Source organism: Mercenaria mercenaria, chromosome 4, assembly GCF_021730395.1.
Source record: "Mercenaria mercenaria strain notata chromosome 4, MADL_Memer_1, whole genome shotgun sequence".
Taxonomy (NCBI): domain Eukaryota; kingdom Metazoa; phylum Mollusca; class Bivalvia; order Venerida; family Veneridae; genus Mercenaria; species Mercenaria mercenaria.
The window spans coordinates 46,773,626-46,793,771 of NC_069364.1; the positions used below are offsets into that span (position 1 = coordinate 46,773,626).

Here is a 20,146-nt window from a genome sequence, read left to right on the forward strand (position 1 = left end):
CGGTTATAAATATAATTCGATAACATGTCCGTTTTCAACTTTTATACTAACTAGATATTTTAAATATCTGAAATATTGCAGGGCTTGGAACTTCAATAGATTGTCAAGCATACGTCAGCAAGTCCAAGGGCGTGGTCACTGTGTATGAAAGACAACCACTATGTGATTACAAAATAAAAAAATAATTATGTTATCGGCCACAGTAACGTGTGCAGTCTATACACATGAATCAAGATGATTTATAATAGTCAAATTTAAGTCACTTGAGGATTTATTATAAAATTTAGTTATCAATTTTGAAGTACAATTGATAAATATGGCTTTACTTATATTAATTCAGACATGTAGAAAGATAAGTTTTCTCATCAAGCAAAAACATACTTGCTTTGTTTAATTTGGTATTGTAACTAAAAATTTCTGAGGAAAATCAGGTCATTGCGCATGTAAGTAAAATTCAGAATAGATTATATACCAGGATGTAATTTTTTTTTAGTATCAAATTCTGCGCAAGTAAACGGCATATAAGTAAGCATTTATAACTTGTGTCTGGTCAAAACCGAACACCTAGTTTCGCCATAAACCACCCCAGAGAATAAGTTCGAAATTGGACTGCTTTTCAGTCTGCTACACGCATCTTCCTTTGAAAATACTAAGACATCTGATAATTTTGTATTTTCATCAGTATTTGTCATTGAAACAGAAGACCTATAAAGTGTCAACTTAGCTTGGTTGAGATTCTCTCGTTTGCATGTTATAATTCAAAGACGATGTTGAACATTATTAGGTTCATTATATAAAATCGTTTATTATACATTTAACGGAGAGTGATCGCTCAGTGGTAGAGCGTTCGACTCGGAATCGGGAGGTCCCGTGTTCGAATCTTAGCAGTGTCTCGTCACTTATTTCTGTGAGCCCAAGAAGTGGATCTACATGGCTCCACTCCACCTAGTTGTGAATGGGTAACCTGAGAGGGCGATTTCTGTGCAAGTCCGAATGTCCTGTGCGCCATGTGTCGGTTGTAATATGCAGGAGTCGAAATTATCTCCACAGGGAGACCCGAACGATAGTTCCAATATGTAGCCTAATGACCAGGGGTAGTTAATTGCCAGAGGTCGACTGAGCGATGCCTATGCGCATTGGAAGAAGAACGCAAAAACCTGAACTTTAACTTTTATATATGACTGGGCAACTAAACTCGAAATATTTATACTTACATGTATTTCAAATATCTAAAGCATATCAACTCTATTTCTTCTAGGTAAAAGATGAGGCCGCCCGGAAACTAATGTTCGCGGATGAGACTGAGTTCAATGAAGCCGTTAAACTCTGCGAGAAGAATGGAATCAAGGTGGTTCAGGCTACATGTATGTAAGTAGACTACGTGTGTTTGTTCTTTAAAAATACACAATAATAAAAACATATGGATCATATATATTTGAAGTAATCTTTTTTAAAAATAGAGATCTATATGACTCAAACGCTTAAGATTATAAAAGGTCAAGACAATCATAATTTTAGAATTACTGTGTGCCTATACCATTGTCCGTATCCAGAGGCGCTCTCTTTGATTTAATGAATTAATACATTGAACATATTTACATTTTTTGTTGATTTTTACTTACAGGTAAGAAAGCAGTGACTCGGAAGTGTAGACCAAGTTAAAAGACGGCATATGCAGTTAACTGGTGACACTTATTACTCTGGACATTTACAATTAGATAATAATTACTTGGTTTCACAATCAAACAACAAGAAATGCACAAAAGAAAGTAAAATAGATATTAATTAGACACAAGTGTGTTTATTAAAAGTCCAAAGTTACAGATGACCTGATCAATTCCCCCATAAAAATAAAAACATGCTTAAAACCCGATAAATTCATAATTATGCATATATAACATTAAATTTAATAATTCTTTACAGTTTTCATTTTTTTCCAAATACGAAAATGTGAGGCATATCTGTAACAATGGACCTTTGAAACGACTATTTAGCTGATATGATTTTTCTTATCATAATTATGTTTAAGTTCGCATTATATTATGTCACACATTTATGCATTATAACTTTCGCCATATTTGCTGTGAATGTGAATATACCACATGGGTTTATGACCTGATTTAAATTGAAATACACTTGTTAAACTTGTCAAAACCTAAGGTTAAAAATATTTCTCAAATATGATCTTTTAAATTCGCATTTTTATCTTCAGAGATATTTTGAATGACGAAATATATTAATTTTAAAAGAATACGACATAAATCTGAGTAATAATGTGAACTAAATTTTCCAACGTTTGCAAGAAGTTATTATAGGGTTATAGTAGAGAAAACATGTCCCAGGCACGGGAAAAATCTGACTGTTTCCAACGATGGAGATTAAAAACACTAAGTCCAGTAGAAATATTAAAGTAAAAGAAGATTGCGTTTCAAATATCAACAGAAGACATGAATACAAAAAGAACGGTCTGATTATTAATCTTAGATGCTATTTTTGAAAGGATCCGGGTACACGTGTACAAACACCACTAAAATATAAATTGCGAACTTGCGTTTAATTGTGTTACAATACTAACAGCATATAATGGTACTTATACAAAATACATTCCAAACCACACGTACAACTACCCCTTGTCTTTTAACTTGGTTCTGTAAAACGAGCTGCAGTATGGAAGTTTGTTATATTGACATTATGAAATTTTGTATTACTGAAGATAGCTTGGCACAGGACAATAATAATACTATAAAAGAACAACTCAAGACAATAGTATGATTACATTAAATTTACTATTAACAAAGTGTTATGGCAATTAATATCTAATTTCGTTTAGATTATGTTTGGCAGAAATTGGTCACAGCTTCACATAAATGTAAATACACAAATACATATGATATAAAGTATATGGTTAAAAATGCAGATGTCGAGGCCCTGGGAACAGAGGCCTAATACAGTATACTTGAAACAAACAAAATTCTTATTACACAAAGTTAAGATATATACTGGTGGAGGCTGACCTAACCGCCGAACCTGGGATCAGAATACAACGGAGATCAGGAACATGTAAACAGACATACGTAAAAAGAAACAAATTAAACGTTCATACATTTTACCTACATATTTCACAGTAAAGGAAATCAAACACTGTCCACAATTAAACATGTGAAAACACTCAGTATTCCTCCATATAATGTCAGTATTGCATATGAAGCTGTAACGATTGAAGGCAAGAAAGTGGGTAGGTCGAACTTGAACACGTAAGATGTATCTGAAACTATAAAGCAAAAGGAAAACACGGAGAGCATCTAACAAGCAAATAAAGAGGTGTGGAGGGTGGGTTATTTAACATCGGCAAGTATAAACAATCGAGGATTCCTTCGATTAGAAATAAAAAACAACTCTGACATTTATCTGGAAACGACCTCCTTCCGCATGCAGAACTGAAAGGACCCAAAAGTAGTTTAAATTACAACAAGTATATTAATATACCAACAAGACATTAGCTAAAGACGGGTCTCCACAACAGGATCGGGGCTCCTTCAGTAACCGGTTTTAATGGCCATACATTCACCTGAATTAGAGCAAGCCAGACAAATATAATCATCCAAGTAATGAAACAGACTTTCGGATTTGCTTTTGTACCTAACCAGCCATTGTAAGAAAGTAGCAAATTTTTCCCACAGGCAGCATGAGATTGCGCAACCCATAAGTAAAGCCTTGTCCTCAAAATAAACGCCTCCTAATTGGAAGCCTAATAGTTCAAAATCATCTTTATGGACAGGCAAGAGACGAAAGGCAGATTTGATGTCCACTTTGGCCATTTCACAAGATCGCCCTAGCGTAACAACAGCCTCAACTACCCTGTCTATAGATGTGTAATGAACTGAGGAAGAAGCTGGATCAATAAAATCATTCAAACTTGAACCCTGTGGGTAGGAAAGATGATGTATAAGCCTCGAGCTACCATCTTTTTTGGGCACAAGACCTATTGTGGACTGCCTTAAATTTGGAAAAGGCTTTTCTTTAAAAGGACCAGCAATCCTGCCTAACTGCACTTCCTTCCTTACTTTCTCATAAGCAAGAGCAGGGTTTTTCCTAACGGAAATTAAATTCTGACAAGAAGTTGGGACTCTAGGACCCTGATATTGTAAACGAAACCCATTGGTAAAACCTTCCAAAAGTTCATCTGCTAATTGTTTATTGGGATATAAAGAAAGATATACTTTTAAAACTGCTAGGTTAATAGGGGTATTGGCGAGGGAATGGAGGTCTAAGTGACCCTCTTGTAGATGCCGGTTTTGGCTGTCTAAGGTTTCCCCGCGGTCCAACTGACGAATACCTAAAACGATATTGATTAGCATTTACGGGATTCTGATAACAATACTTCGTAGAGTGTTTCCCATTACAGCGTATACAATTATGCGCGTATACACAAGGTAATTTGTTACAAATACCTTGAAAATTAAAGTCATAACATTTTCTTGCGCTATGCATGCAACTATTTTCAGTTGTACATATATAACAACCAAAGCTCTTGGTCGATTGTGTTCCATGACATAGACGAGTTTTTGGATTTCCGCAGCCGAAATTGCTCGTCGTACTTTACTTAACCAGTTCGAATGACCGGCTCGGTTAGCGCCTAATCTGATAGTATGCATGTATTTTAACAAGTCTGGATACCATAGATACTCATGTAAATCAAGAAAGCATCAGTCCAGACCGGCAATGAATCTATTTTTTTGACCTTGACTGTTATTAATATGATCTGGTCGTAACAGTACTACTAAATCTATGACCTTGACTGTTATTAATATGATCTGGTCGTAACAGTACTGCTAAATCTATGAATTCGCCATTGACTATCTTAATTTTAACATTTGCTAAAACGAGGGCACTCAAGTCGTTATAAATGCTCTCAATCGGAGCCAACTCACCATTTTGTTCAACACCGTCTGACTGTGCAGCCGAATCATCAGCCAAATTGCTCCTTTGCTGCGCAAACATAGGACGAAGGTGTTCTGCAACACGGTTTGCCACAACCTTAAGTTGTTGCGGGTTCAGGTCAACCGGTTGTGGGACTGAAACGGCAGGTTGGCGTGGCGGTGCGGCTGTATCACCTGGAATGCGCTTCGGTGACCCGTTGGTTTCTTGACGTTTTGCTCGTGGCATTATCTAGCATATTCAACTGCAAACCTAACAATTTGGCATAAAGTATACTAACATATAAGTTAATTTTTTGCTAGCCCGGAACAAACTGTCCAACAGGAAAACGAATTTCCACTTTGGCAGCACACATGTTCAAAATTCGGTCACCATCCAACACAATGGATATAGTGGGCAACCTTTTTTTGTTTTCTTTTATTATCATTATTAGTATCATTATTATTATTATTATACTTTTTTATAGCCAAATGGGCTAAGAACGGTATATCAACACATATTAATCATGAATTCAGAATCTAGTTACCATCCAACACAATGGCTATAGTGGGCAACATTTTTTTTTTTTTTTTTTTAGATTATTATGCCAAATGGGCTACAACTGTACAGCAATATTCATAAATCATGTATTCAAAATTAAGTTCCCATCCAACACAATGGATATAGCGGGCAACTGATATCATTTTTTTTTTGTAATTATTTTAAGCCAAATGGGCTAAAACAGTACATCAATATACAAATCATTTATTCAAATCCAGTTCCCGCCCAACATTATGTATATATATATATATATATATATATATATATATATATATATATATATATTTTTTTTTTTTTTTTTTACATCAATATACATTAATTACGAATATTATTCAATCAATCTTTTTTGTTTATTATTACTATTTTTCAATATATACAACCACATAAAAGCCAACTGGGCTAAAACAAACAAACACTGCCAAATTGGTAAACAATATTTTCAGCGAATTACATATGAATCTAATATCATCTACTGAACATTTGTTCAAACACACACCTATTGCCAGAATTTAAAAACAAACTGCCAATGAACTATATTATTACTATTTTACCATCATTATATCAGAATAAATACGGCAAAAGCAGATGTTTTGTATAACAAACATAAACCGAACAATTAAATGCGTTGGTGTAATATCGCCGTTTTTACCTTGAGCAACAAATTCAAGATAAGCGAATCAATTCAATGTTCATACTACCTTTACGGCACACTCCACGTACTAACCTCTTGGCAGTTGGCAAATTTACTACTCACAGCAATGTCCCCACCAGTGCAGAAATATTTTAGTAGTAGTTTAAATTACAACAAGTATATTAATATACCAACAAGACATTAGCTAAAGACAGGTCTCCACAACAGGATCGGGGCTCCTTCAGTAACCGGTTTTGAATGGTTAACATTAAAAACACAATATAGACAGTATGGAATTTGGTAATATTGATATCATGGAATTGTAATATACATACACTATGAAATTTTGTTTACATTGACAGTATGAAATTTTGTTACAATGACAGTATGGAATTTGTTACATTGACTGTACTGGATTTTGTTTATATTTAAAGTATGAAATTTTGTTATATTGACAGTATGAAATTTTGTTATATTGACAGTATGGAATTTCTGTTATTATCAAAACCAACCTATAAATAACAAATGACTATATTGATTTAAGATTTATTAATAAGTAAAACATGCGCGTAAATTTCTTACTATAAGAAGCTATTTTATTATTACTCTTGTTGTTGTTAATCCACATGTTTGTAATAATAGTATTTATTTAGAACATTTTTTTTCTTTTTAAGTTTCGACCTTTTTCTACCTAAGTAAAAAGTTGGTCTATTTCTATTTATTCATGTTACAAAACTGAAATGATTTAATGGATATTTTATTTTCTATAGAATAAAGCGTAAATATCCGCGCTACAGGTATCGGTTTGATAGTAAGCTAAACGTAAATTGATTCTTTAAATCCTTAATATAGAATAAGAATAATATCTATTTCCATTTTTCTTTTTTGGCTAGATGGCGTTTTTTCTTTTCTTTCATCTTCTTCGACAGTAGAGATGCTATATTACATTTTCGTTTTTTTTTAACATTTGGGGTAGATTAGAATCCAGCATTACGGGTGTAGGATATGTCGCGGATTTGGTTTATTTGTCCGACGCTGTTTTTGTTTTGTAAAATACCGGTCGAAAACGGTCATGCATGGTGAACTGTTTTTTCTTCTCCCTAATGGGTAGCTGTATTGAAGCATGGCGAATGGCGATCGGTTTATTCTATAACGTTACGGCACACAGGGTATTAAGAAGACATACATTTTCCATAGTTATCCGTTCACATGCTTGTATAGGAAACTTACGATTTTTCTATTACTTTTAATACACGGGGTAAATCACCTGTTTACATTACTATTCTTAAGTGTTAACAACGCTTGTTTTTCAATTGTTGTTTTCACTTGGGTCGCAAATAATATTTTTGAGTACTGAGTAGTGGGAAATTCATCAAATCTTGATGTTTTATTTTTTAATCTGGAAACATTATACATTATTGAGATAATACTTTTGTTAAGCGCAGATGTTGAGAAAAATCCAGGTCAAAGTGATATAGATGGAAATTGTTTATCTATTTATAGTCAAAATGTAAGAAGTATTAGAAATAAGATTAATTTTATAAAAAAGATCTGGCTTGATTACGACTTGATCTGTTTCACAGAGACAAATCTTGACAATATGGTATCAAACGAATCTGTTTCTATTGAATCGTGTTATACTGTCTATCGCAAAGACGTTACCTGTCAATCAGGCGGAATTTTAGGATATGTTTCTGATTAATTTATTTCAAAGCGTAAATTAGAGTTCGAAGTCTATCTGCAAGAATCGATTTGGATTGAGTTAAGAAACAAACATACTAGATATCTTATCTGTACCGTATACAGGCAGCCGAATGCGCCCGTTGAATTTTTGGAAAAAAAATGAAAATTTGTTTAAAAAATAGTCTTGAATATTGTGATAAAGTTATTTTAGTAGGAGATGTAATCGAAGACCAATTAAATTTGAATAATCATAAATTAAAAGATATTTTGTCACGTAATGATCTTCGAAATATTATTAAAGAACCGACTCGAGTTACTGAAAACTCTTCAAAATTAATAGACCCTATAGCTGTTACTGACAATATCCAAGTTTACCATTCAGGAAAATTTAATACACCACGTGATATAAGCGATCATTACGGAACCTACGTATATATTAGATAAACACAAGAATCATGTGAAATATATAAAAGACGCGTATGGATTTACGATCGTGGAAATTTTCAAGAATTGAATAATCTTATACAGAATACAGAGTGGTTGTGTCTAACTTTAAATTCCGTTCACGAAGCGTGTAACTCTTTTACATCAATACGACCTAAAGACAAACCTTGGTATGATTCAGCCATTCGTAGAACATCAAGTCAGCGTGATCGAACAAAGAAAAAAGCTATAAGAACTAATTTGATATCTGATTGGAATGCCTTTAAACGAATGCGTAATAAAGCTAATAACTTTAAAACACATGCTAAAGAACAATTTTTCAATATTCTGGAGTTTTCGTTAGAAGAATCAAACGTGAACAATCCAAAACAGTACTGGAGAACTGTAAAATTACTTATAAAGGAACATTCGAATGCCTTCAACTCAATACCAACATTAGTCGTTGACGAAGAAAACAACGAAAAATATTATACTATTGATAACGAAAAAGTTAATTCTTTAAATGAATGTTTCACTTCAATATCAAAAATTGACTCTTCAGAAACTCAACTTCCGACATTTGTTAATAAATCAAATAATGTTTTGAGGGATTTCACTATAAACAGTCAAGTTATAATAGATATATATACTTTCATCACTACCAACACATAAAGCTGTCGGACCAGATGAAATCAGTCATAAATTATTAAAAGAAACTCGATTCAGTATTAGTTATCCTTTAACTATTTTGTTTAACAGGTTCCTTCATGAAGGTATTCATCCAAATATCTGAAAATTTGCAAAAGTTATGCCACTTTTCAAAAAGGGAAATAAAAATTCAACTTCAAACTATCGACCGATCTCACTAATTAGTTGTGTAGGAAAAGTAATGGAAAGGGCTATAGTCAAACATATTTACAATCACTTACATTCAAATAACTTAATCTATCCATTACAGACAGGGTTTCTTCCAGGTCATTCCCTTTTTTTATCAACTGATTGACATATATCATTAAATATCTGAATCATTCGATAAAGAACAGTCAACATGACTTATTTTCTGCAACATCTCTAAAGCTTTTGATAGAGTTTGGCACCGTGATTGTCATAGGTTCGGAATAAATAAACAAATAAACTATATTGATGAAACATATTGTCTATTGTTTCGTTTCCATTTTAACTGCAATCTAATGAACACCTCTGATTCGTAAATGTAGTGGAACAGTATTACAACAGTAGCTTTTACTATAGTTTAGTAAAATTATTCCTTGCTTCCCTTTGACAATAAACAGATACGTACTGTTGACCCTTTACTCGGACAGTTAAATCACATGACCTAAACTGACCATTCACAACAAGTAAACATTCGCACTCGCCATTTTAGCAAAACATCAATAACGCCATATTTTCCGTGCTAACAGAAATCCAATATTTTGTATTCATATATACATATTTCTGCAGTTGATTGATGGTTGATCGATTGGTTGATTCATCGATATATATTGGTTTGAGACAATACATGTCTGAACAATTATAAGGTGTTCCTCTTCTATTGTCAAGCCCAAACCTCGACCAAACCCCTAACTGGCAGCCGGCGACAAATGGTGCCCAACGTGATTGACAATGCCTCAACCGATTGATGGATATACAGCACGTGCAGGATGAATCATTGGTATGAGATACTCTCAGCATCCAAGGTACCATATGGCCAAAACATACAAAACATATAGCTATATTCAGCTGAACTTGTTTACGGACACCCGGGTTATGAACTTTAGCATGCATGCATTTGGTTAATCAGGGCCCCTGTACCATTAGAAACTAATAGGAAGTCACAACTAGAGACATCATCAGGTTTTATTTCAACGCTGGATGTGTATATGAATTGTGTCTGTCTACCAGATAGTGACTTTTGACCTATATATTATAGTTAATTTAGAAACTGTGATTCGTGTTCAACGATTCATTGATTAATCTGTTTGATAAGTGTATATATTTCTTTTTGCTTATTTTGTTTTGTGTGTGTATTTTTTTCAGTGGAAGGTGTTCATAAATTGTTCATACAAATTTATTATCCAGACATACAAAATCTAGGACAACATCACATTACATATTAAACAATCAAAATATACATAGACACAGGTGACATTTGACAGGTGAATAGTTCCCCATTTATACAGTAAATATCAATAGCAAGGTACCGTTAGACGTCAGGTAGTCCGTCGGTAGTTAGTATATACAGAGGTGTATTTATATCATTGAACTAGATTTTGTCCAGGTATTGGAGACAGTCTCAAATTAATACTTGTAACCCAAAGTCTAAGGTGACATTAATAAAATATTTTTGCCATCTTTTTAATTATCTAGTGTTGTTCAGAGATTCAAAGCAAACGTGTTTAGCATAAGTTTTTGACATAGAATAATGAGTTATTCTATGTGATTGTGGAACTGATACACTCGTACTGCGTAACTTGTGTATTAAATACAGCGTGGAATAGAATTATACTTCACGTTGTCATAAGATGGGTACCCTTATAAATTTGTAAAGCCTGATTAAAACTTTACAAATATCTTACTTAGCGAATTTCGCCGACCAGAAACAAAAATTACCGTGTTAAATTACGCGTACATCGTGTAAATAAAACTCCAAAATAATACGGCGTATTTGTATTCAATAGTATTTGTAATAGGTAGTAAAATTTGATTGTTGTTAAACTTTCAAATACACTACCGACACAAATCAATTGAATATCATCGGCTTTCATTTCATTCGAAAATGAATTTGAAAGGTTCCCTAGCAATTTACACTGAAATCGGGTATCGATAAATGTTTATCGCTACTTGAAAAATATATAATGTAGTACAGCGGAGTGCGTGGTCGAAAGGATAGCGCGTTGGACTTGGAATCGTGATAGCGTGATAGGCGTTGGTTCGAATCCTACCTTTGACTGAATTTTTTTTTTGCATTTTTTCATCAATCAGAATTGAAATTTATTGAAAGTTCATATTATTTCAATACCAATATAGGTACATACATTTTTTTCACAACTATAGGACAATTGCAGTATCCTTATTAGACATAATAAGATACTGTAATAGTTGTCTTTATTCAATTACAGTATTCTTATTTACTAAAATATAATACTGTAACACTTTTCCTTATTCAATAAAATGTGCACATACTGTTACATATAAACAGAACAGAACAGTTTTATTTAAACAAAACAGAGAGAGGTTAGCTTTAGAGGAGGAGGAAAGACAAAGAATAGAAAGGAAGAGAACAGAAAAAGAAGCATTAGAAAGAGCAAAATCTGCTGTTGATAAGGAAAGAGAAATACAAGAAATAATCAGAAGATATAGTCAGACAGACTATGGAGATACATACCCTGTAGACCATGAGAACATACACTATCAGACACATCCACAAAGTAGAAGTCAGGAGCAAGGCTTCATAGAGCAGGGTAGGAGATATGAAAGTAGGGTTCAAGTTGAATCTGTAGACTTGAGGCTACCAAGCCATAACACTACCATAAGAGACAGGGATAGAAGAAATAGTGCTTTAGAACAGGAAAAGCAAAAGATAGATCTTGAAATGAAAAGACTTAAAGAAAGAGAACAACAGTTGTTGATTGAAGAAGAAAAGGGAGATATAAGTGACACTGATAGTGTATATGAAGATCAGTTAGGTTATTTTGAAACAAGAGATGTTACAGGTAGCCTAACTCATGTAAAGGACAAGCAAAGACTTAGTCATGCACAAAGTCATACTGGAGATAAAATTGATAGTATACAAAGAGATGGAGAAAATGACTTTGAATTTGAAAAAGAATTAGAATGGGTAGAAAAGAAAGCTGCAGAGTATGATAATTCACTAGCTCTGTTAAGCAGTACCAGAAGAGATGGGCATGAAGATCATGCCTTGCAAGGTAAACAAAATCGCCTACCAGGTAGCCAAGATACAGACTTTAATAAGAAACAAGGCGTTTCTGAAGCTCATTTTGAGGCAGATAGAGTTAGATATAAAACGGAAAGAATGTATAATGACAAGTATACATATGATGAGGATCTTGATACTGGAAGGCATTTGAAAGGAAACAACGTTTTTGTAGAGAATACTATTGATATAGTTAAAGCAGATGATGAGGAAGAAACTGAAATAAAAAGAAGAATACAAAAACTTCAATCACAGGAGAAGACAGCGGAGTTGAAGCTCAAGAGTAAGCAAATGTTAAAAGAGATGAGACTCAAGGAAATAGAAGTTGAAAGATTACTGAGGGAAAAGCAAGAGAAAAGGCGTCTTAAAGAAAGGAGATTAAACGATCTAAAAGAACAAGAGAGAGCTATAGAAAGGAGTCTGCTTGAAAAGGAAAAAGCTTTGAAAGTGATTGAGAAAGAAATGAGTAACGACTATGAGTACACAGATATTCAGCCTACAATCAAGAAAACTATACATAGAAATCAGTGGCACAGCCCGATACTTACGATGAAGATAAAGTAGTAGATATAGTTGAAAGACAGATTACAGAAAGAGAGAAGGTTAAATCATATATATATAAGCCAACAGTGCCGAAGTTAGTTGAAACTTCTTTTGAAGAGTGGAAGATAGAGGTCGAAGTGATGATGAAATCTGGCCTATATCATGAGGATATATTAAGACAAGCTGTTAGAAATTCCTTAAGTTGAAATACAAAAAGAATACTTCTAACATTAGGTACAGATGTGTCTACAAGAGAAATTGTTGATAAATTAGAAACTATATACGGCAATGTAAGATCTGGAGAATCAGTCTTAGGAGAGTTCTACCAATCCAAACAAAGAAAAGATGAAACCCTAGCAGAATGGAGAATTAGATTAGAAAGTATGCTACAGATAGCACTTGAGAAAAATCAAATACACAAAAGTCAGAAGGATGAAATTCTTAGATGTAGATTTTGGCGATACTTATACAACGATGATCTCAAGAATGCGACTAGACTTGGATACGAAACAGCCAAAGATTTCGAAGACCTTCAAAGAAAAATCAGGAAAGAAGAGTCTGAAATGAGTTTGACGAAATATACGAAAGTAACAGATACTCCAAAACAAGTAAATAGTCAGCAAGCAAGTTACAAAGAACAACTTACTATACTGAAGGAGTTAACCGATAAAATGAAAAATATGGAGACATAGCTTGAAGAATTAACAAGAGACAGAAATCAAAGTAGACAAAATTCTGAAAGTAGGTCATCTAATAGAGGATATCAAGAATCATGGAACCAATACAGAGGCAGAGGTAGAGCTCCTTTTAGATCAAGAGGATTTCGTTACCGAGGAAGAGGATACAGAGATGAAAGCAGAAGATTTGATACTGCACGAAACAGAGACTACGATAGTCGTGGATCAGAAAAGAGAAAACCAGATCAACAAGAGAGAAAGCCTATACAGAACAATAACGAAAGATACGACAATGCGAAGGCTGACACAAAGAAGGAAGAAACAAGTGCTAAGGAGTCTTTAAACTAGAGGACGCTCTGATCAAGGGGCAAGAACAGAGCAGGAATTTTCAAAGTAGCCCCACTGATAAAAAGGCCATATTTCATAAGTTGATTGGCGATTCTAACAAAGGCATTGTAAGAGTCAATGGAATCGATGCTACAGCTTTGATTGACAGCGGCTCAATGATAAGTACAGTGTCAGAAACCTTCTACAAAAGTCTAGACCGACGGCCTGAGTTGAAAACCCTAGATTACTTTGATCTAGACATTAAAGGAGCTAATGGAGCATCAATACCTTACATAGGATATATAGAGGCAACTGTAGAAACAGAAATATCGAGTAAGCCAGTAGAGACTCTACTTCTAGTCGTACCAAATACAGATTTCCACTCGCAATCACCGGTCTTAATAGGAACCAACATTATTAGAGAAATCCAGAAGAGCACCAATGAAAACAATTCAATACCAAAGGAATGGGAGTCTGCATTCATGCCAATTACAACAGACATAGGCAAAGTAACGGCGACAACAGACATCCTACTAAAACCAGGAGAATCAAGAACAGTAACTGTAGGAAATAACAACTCTACCGCAAGCGCAATCATTTGTCCACGTGTAGTCTCTTCAAGATCACAGACTAAAACAGCCAGAATCCCCGTCAAAATGTGCAACATCTCTGCAAAACTTATAAAGATAAGAGCCAAATCAAATATATGCCAGTTGCAGGAAGTGAAAGTCATTCGCCAAAGCGACATCACCGCTCCTCTGAAGACCGCCTTCTCCGCATCCATACAACCTGAAAAAGAAAACAAAGATATTAGAGCACAAGAATATAATACAAAATACAAGAAATATGGACTTGATATTGACAATTCGGATCTGACACCAGAACAAAAGAACAAAGTTTATGAATTATTTGAGAAGTGGGACAAGATATTTCCTAAGTCAACATCTGATCTAGGTCATGCAACGGAAGTAAAGCATAAAATCAATCTTACAAAACAATGAACCTTTTAAGGAACCCTGTAGACGTATTCCACCGGCACTTTTCAATGAAGTTAGAGAACACTTACAAGAAATGCTAAGAATAGGAGCTATAAAGGAATCCAAGAGCCCTTGGTCATCAAACGTGGTAATTGTTCGGAAAAAAGACAGCTCTATCCGTTTCTGTATAGATTTTAGAAATTTGAATTCTCGGACAAAGAGGGATGCATATGCAATACCACGGATTGAAGAAAACTTACACTTATTATCTGGAGCCAAATATTTCTCAAAATTAGACCTCAAAACAGGATATTGGCAGGTGGAAATAGAAGAAGAAGATAAGGAGAAAACTGCTTTTCAAGTATCTGGCCTGGGTTTTTACCAATGCGAGCGCATGCCTTTTGGACTCTGCAATGCGCCGGCTACGTTTCAGAGACTCATGGAGAGGTGTATGGGAGATCTAAACCTCAAGGATTGCTTAATATATCTAGACGACATTATCATATTCAGCTCAGACATTGAATCACACATAGAAAGACTCGACAAAGTATTTGAAAGAATAGCTTCATACAATCTCAAACTAAAACCATCAAAATGCGAATTCTTTAAAATAAAAACTACTTACCTCGGACATGTTGTTTCATCAGAAGGCATCCAGGCAGATCCAGATAAAATCGAAGCAGTAAAAAAGTGGCCTACTCCGAAACACGTCAAAGAAACACGAAAATTCCTAGGGTTCATGGGCTATTACAGGAGATTTATCAAAGGATTTGCCTCCATTGCTCGACCGTTGAATGATCTTTTGGTAGGCCATCCAACCGGAAAACAGAAGAAAACAGCAACTGTTAAACGTAAACCGGCAAAGAGAACACCTTTCAAATGGGGAGACAGTCAACAATCCGCCTTTGATCAGCTGAAGGAGAAACTTACCAACCCTCCTATATTAGCCTATGCCGATTATTCACTGCCATTCTCACTTCATACGGATGCGTCGTCAACAGGGCTGGGTGCGGTGCTTTATCAACGCCAAGACGGAATGGACCGCATTGTTGCTTACGCTAGCAGATCATTGAAACCGTCAGAGAAGAATTATCCAGCTCACAAACTCGAGTATCTTGCCCTGAAGTGGTCGGTAACTGAAAAGTTCAACGACTACTTGTACGGCGGGGTATTCGAGGTTGTGACTGACAATAATCCTCTTACGTACGTAACGTCAACTGCCAAGCTTGACGCAACAGGACAACGCTGGATGGCCGCACTCAGTAACTACAATTTCACCATCAGATATCGCGCGGGGAAACAGAATGCGGACGCGGATGGATTGTCAAGAATACCGGACCATGCAAATGTAGAGGATGAAGGACAGACTGTTATCACTGCCATGGCAACTGCAACTTGCGCAACAATAGAGACGACACCATACGCTCTCAGCGTTATTACACCAGAGTTGTTGATAGTCCTCCAGACGTTCCAGATGATGAGCTGATTAGCAATTCCTTGAGTTCGAAAGACTGGAAAGCAGCTCAACTGCAAGACCCAGTCATATCAGAGATAATACGTCATCTACGGGAAGGTACAAAACCGTCAGCTAAGCGGTATTCAGGAAAATTTACTCCTGTGATGAAGTATTGTCGCGACTGGGACAAACTCGTCTTCAGGAATGGTGTGCTGTACCGCCGAGGTATTGTTAACGGACAGGAATATTACCAGCTTCTGTTGCCAGAGAACCTTCGTTTGGATGTTTTCCAGGCATTGCATGAAGATCTCGGTCATCAAGGGCGAGATAGGACTTTGTCCTTGTTCAAACAAAGGTTTTTCTGGCCTGGTCTAGACTCCTTCATACGGGAGAGGGTAGCTTCATGTCCCCGTTGCATCCGACGCAAGACACCCCCGTCCACCGCAGCCCTTGTCAACATTACTTCTTCTTCTCCCTTTGCCTTGACTTTCTTAGTTTGGAGAGGTCTAAGGGCGGGTTTGAGCATATCCTAGTGATCACAGATCACTTCACACGATATGCTCAGGCCTACCCAACGACCAACCAAACTGCTAAAACCACAGCAAAGGTACTTTTCGAAAAGTTCATGGTGCACTATGGGTTCCCCTCGAGAATCCATAGTGACCAAGGAGCTAATTTCGAATCCTCCCTCATTAAGGAACTTTGTCAGTTAGCAGGAATGATTAAATCTCGCACAACACCCTACCATGCGATGGGGAACGGTCAGTGCGAGAGATTTAATCAAAGTCTTCTAAAGATGCTGGGTACATTAGAGGAAAGACAGAAATCGGATTGGAAATCCTATGTTGGTCCACTTGTGCATGCCTATTATGTCACACCTCACTCAAGCACCGGCTACTAACCCTACTTCCTCATGTTTGGTAGGCAACCGAAATTAGCTGTAGATGCTCTTCTAGGTCTTAACACTGAAGATATTAGTGCGAAGTCCAAGAACGAATATGTACGGAAACGTCGGGATCGACTTACGGTCGCGTACAAGAAAGCTCGTGAAACGGCAATTAGTACGGCCGATACCAATAAGAGGCATTATGACCTCAAAGCGCGCGCTGCGAAATTACAACCGGATGATTTGGTGCTTGCGAGAAACGTGACTTTACGTGGCAAACAAAAGATTGCTGACAAGTGGGAACAGAACCCTTATGTGGTGGTAAGTCAGCCGTTTCCAGACCAACCGGTATACGATGTCAAGAAGGACATTCAGCACTCCAAGAAAGTAAGGCGTCTACACAGGAACCTTCTACTACCTCTTGATGTAACGTCTGAACAAGAAAAGGTTGAGCCAAGATCCGAACAGGCAGCGAAGTACGTTATACCCCAGCGAAGAGGGACCGACACTAGCACACCACCAGATAGTCCATCTCCTTCTGACACAGAAGCTGAAACAGGCCGACCAAAACGCACCATCAAACCGCCCAAATGGAGACAGTCAGATGATTGGGTTTATAGTTAATGAGTAGGTCAGGTATACAGTTGTATATAGTACACATATTTCATATTCTTTATGCCTATATATATGACTTGAACATGTAGTTAATCTTTGTAGAATTTCCTTGTGACAAGCTCCAATTTCTTGTCACATGTTGGTTGTTCTGTATGCACTCGTTTGTACTTCAGTATGCACGTCAGTCCGTCTGATCGTCTGTCTGTCTGGAGCCCATAATCCTGACATAACTTAAATAGTAAATCTTGTAAGCAGATTATTAGCTGACTCGATACGAGTTTCGTGAATCTAATCGCAGAGTAATTGTGTATTTTGCATAATTATATTGTAAAATGTCATTTGTTATTTGTGTGCTTTTTACGTTTATTCTGTACATTTCTGCATTTTGGTGTTGAATTATATTTCAACATTTCTTTTGTTTGGCGTAATGTTGTTATTTGAAATGTCGGGACGACATTTCTCCACCGGGGGAGAATGTGTCATAGGTTCGGAATAAATAAACAAATAAACTATATTGATGAAACATATTGTCTATTGTTTCGTTTCCATTTTAACTGCAATCTAATGAACACCTCTGATTCGTAAATGTAGTGTAACAGTATTACAACAGTAGCTTTTACTATAGTTTAGTAAAATTATTCCTTGCTTCCCTTTGACCATAAACAGATACGTACTGTTGACCCTTTACTCGGACAGTTAAATCACATGACCTAAACTGACCATTCACAACAAGTAAACATTCGCACTCGCCATTTTAGCAAAACATCAATAACGCCATATTTTCCGTGCTAACAGAAATCCAATATTTTGTATTCATATATACATATTTCTGCAGTTGATTGATGGTTGATCGATTGGTTGATTCATCGATATATATTGGTTTGAGACAATACATGTCAGAACAATTATGAGGTGCTCCTCTTCTATTGTCAAGCCCAAACCCCGACCAAACCTCTAACTGGCAGCCGGCGACATGATCTCAACTTTAAACTCGGACAATACGGTATTAATAACGAACTCTTAAAATGGACAAATGACTATCTCTCTGAAAAGAAAACAGTCTGTGTTTGTAGGTTCTGAATTAACCGAAATACTTGATATCTCTGCCCGTGTTCCCCAAGGCTCCGCCCTTGGGCCTATTCTATTTCTCGTCTACGTTAATGACATTGCCGAAAATCTACTTAGTGTATTCGTAGATCACTATAAACATTTAGGCTTTACACTATCTACAGATTTAAAATGGCACAAACACATTGAAAATATAAACTTACCAGCCTGTAAAGTACAATGCGGGTATTATAATTTAAACTAAAACGATCAACGAGCTTTTAAAAGGTTAAGAAAACTAGCTCATCTTCTGATCGAAAGAAATTCCTAGATTTAAAGCATCTAGTGCGGAAAAAGGTCAAAAAGGTATATAGCCAGCTTCTTGAGTACATCCTAAACTTGAACAGCACTGATGCCTCACTCCCAAATAAACCAAATACTAAGAAACTCTTCTAGCTCATTAAACACTCGAGACAGGAATCTTCCTCTATCCCTCCCCTAAAGTATGAAAACAAACTCCATCAGGATGATCAAGCTAAGGCAACAGTATTGAACAAACAGTTTCAGTCTGCTTTTGGCTCCAAATCACCACTAAACCTTGCCTCGCTCAGCAAAATGAAATTAACTCCAGATGGTAAATCAGTCCCTACTATGCCAGATATTATGATAGGCGCAAATGGTATTGAGAAACTTCTCAGCAACCTGAACCCTATAAGGCCAGTGGTCCTGACAAAATCAAGCCTATAATACTTATAACACTCTGTAGAACTATCCCCCATTCTTGAGATCATATTCGAGAAATCCCAGGATCACTTCCATCCCAGTGGAAATCCGCATATGTTGCCCCCATTTTTTAAAAAAAGATGATAGGTCAAATCCAGTAAATTACAGGCCAATTTCATCAACATATGTCTTATGCAAAGTTCTTGAACAGATCATTTCCTCATCTATTATTAAGCGCTTCGCCAACCATGGTATTCTGTATGACCTACAGCATGGATTTAGGGAAAAAAGATCATGTGTTACCCAGTTAGTTATTATAGTAAATGATCTGGTCTTTTTAGTCTACAATATGAAAAAAGTAGACCTTATACTACTAGATTTTAGCAAAGCTTTCGCCAAGGTTAGCCATAAGAAAGTTCTTCTAAAAATGCACGAATACGGAGTCTGAGGTAACTAATGTGGGTCAAAGGTTTCTTAGATAATAGGATCCAATCAGTAGTCCTAAATGGCACTACCTCTGATGCCATCCCAGTATCATCAGGTGTCCCACAGGGGTCTGTTCTTGGTCCCCTGCTCTCCCTAGCTTACATAAATGGCCTCCCACAAAACGTCTGTTCCAAAGTCCGTCTGTTTGCAGATGACACGGCAATATATCTAATTCTGACATCTGCAGACCAATCTGTCACTCTCAAAAATGACCTCAAACCTATAGAAAAGTGGGAGTTTGAGTTGGATATGGAGTGGAG

The 20,146-nt window shown here is 36.0% G+C and overlaps 2 protein-coding genes across 3 annotated transcripts; one reads left to right on the forward strand and one right to left on the reverse strand.

Moving 5' to 3' along the window:
* Positions 1-2,767: 2,767 nt before the first annotated feature.
* On the reverse strand, positions 2,768-5,624 carry LOC123551595 (uncharacterized). Of its 2 annotated transcripts, none has more exons than XM_045340641.2 (2): positions 4,932-5,624; positions 2,768-4,336 (listed from the first exon to the last, which is right to left on the reverse strand). In XM_045340641.2, the coding sequence occupies exons 1-2, from the start codon at positions 5,164-5,166 to the stop codon at positions 3,537-3,539; spliced, it is 1,035 nt and encodes a 344-aa protein (XP_045196576.2). In that variant the 5' UTR covers positions 5,167-5,624; the 3' UTR covers positions 2,768-3,536. The 2 variants fall into 2 exon arrangements, with proteins under 2 accessions (XP_045196576.2, XP_053397060.1); XM_053541085.1 differs by having other exon boundaries at positions 2,768-3,271; positions 4,932-5,612.
* A 2,882-nt stretch (positions 5,625-8,506) lies between these two features.
* LOC123552848 (trichohyalin-like) lies at positions 8,507-13,717 on the forward strand. Its single transcript, XM_045342594.2, has 4 exons — positions 8,507-8,620; positions 11,415-12,709; positions 12,910-13,350; positions 13,480-13,717. The coding sequence occupies exons 1-4, from the start codon at positions 8,507-8,509 to the stop codon at positions 13,715-13,717; spliced, it is 2,088 nt and encodes a 695-aa protein (XP_045198529.2).
* The last annotated feature ends 6,429 nt before the right edge of the window (positions 13,718-20,146 follow it).

Coding starts and splice junctions, on each gene's coding strand:
- LOC123551595 (XM_045340641.2), bottom strand. CDS start 5,166: ATGCCACGAGCAAAACGTCAAGAAACCAACGGGTCACCGAAGCGCATT. Junction 4,337..4,931: donor AGACGGTGTTGAACAAAATG/GTGAGTTGGCTC, acceptor ATATCGTTTTAG/GTATTCGTCAGTTGGACCGC.
- LOC123552848 (XM_045342594.2), top strand. CDS start 8,507: ATGCGTAATAAAGCTAATAACTTTAAAACACATGCTAAAGAACAATTT. Junction 12,710..12,909: donor ATACTTACGATGAAGATAAA/GTAGTAGATATA, acceptor AAATACAAAAAG/AATACTTCTAACATTAGGTA. Junction 13,351..13,479: donor CAACTTACTATACTGAAGGA/GTTAACCGATAA, acceptor GAACCAATACAG/AGGCAGAGGTAGAGCTCCTT.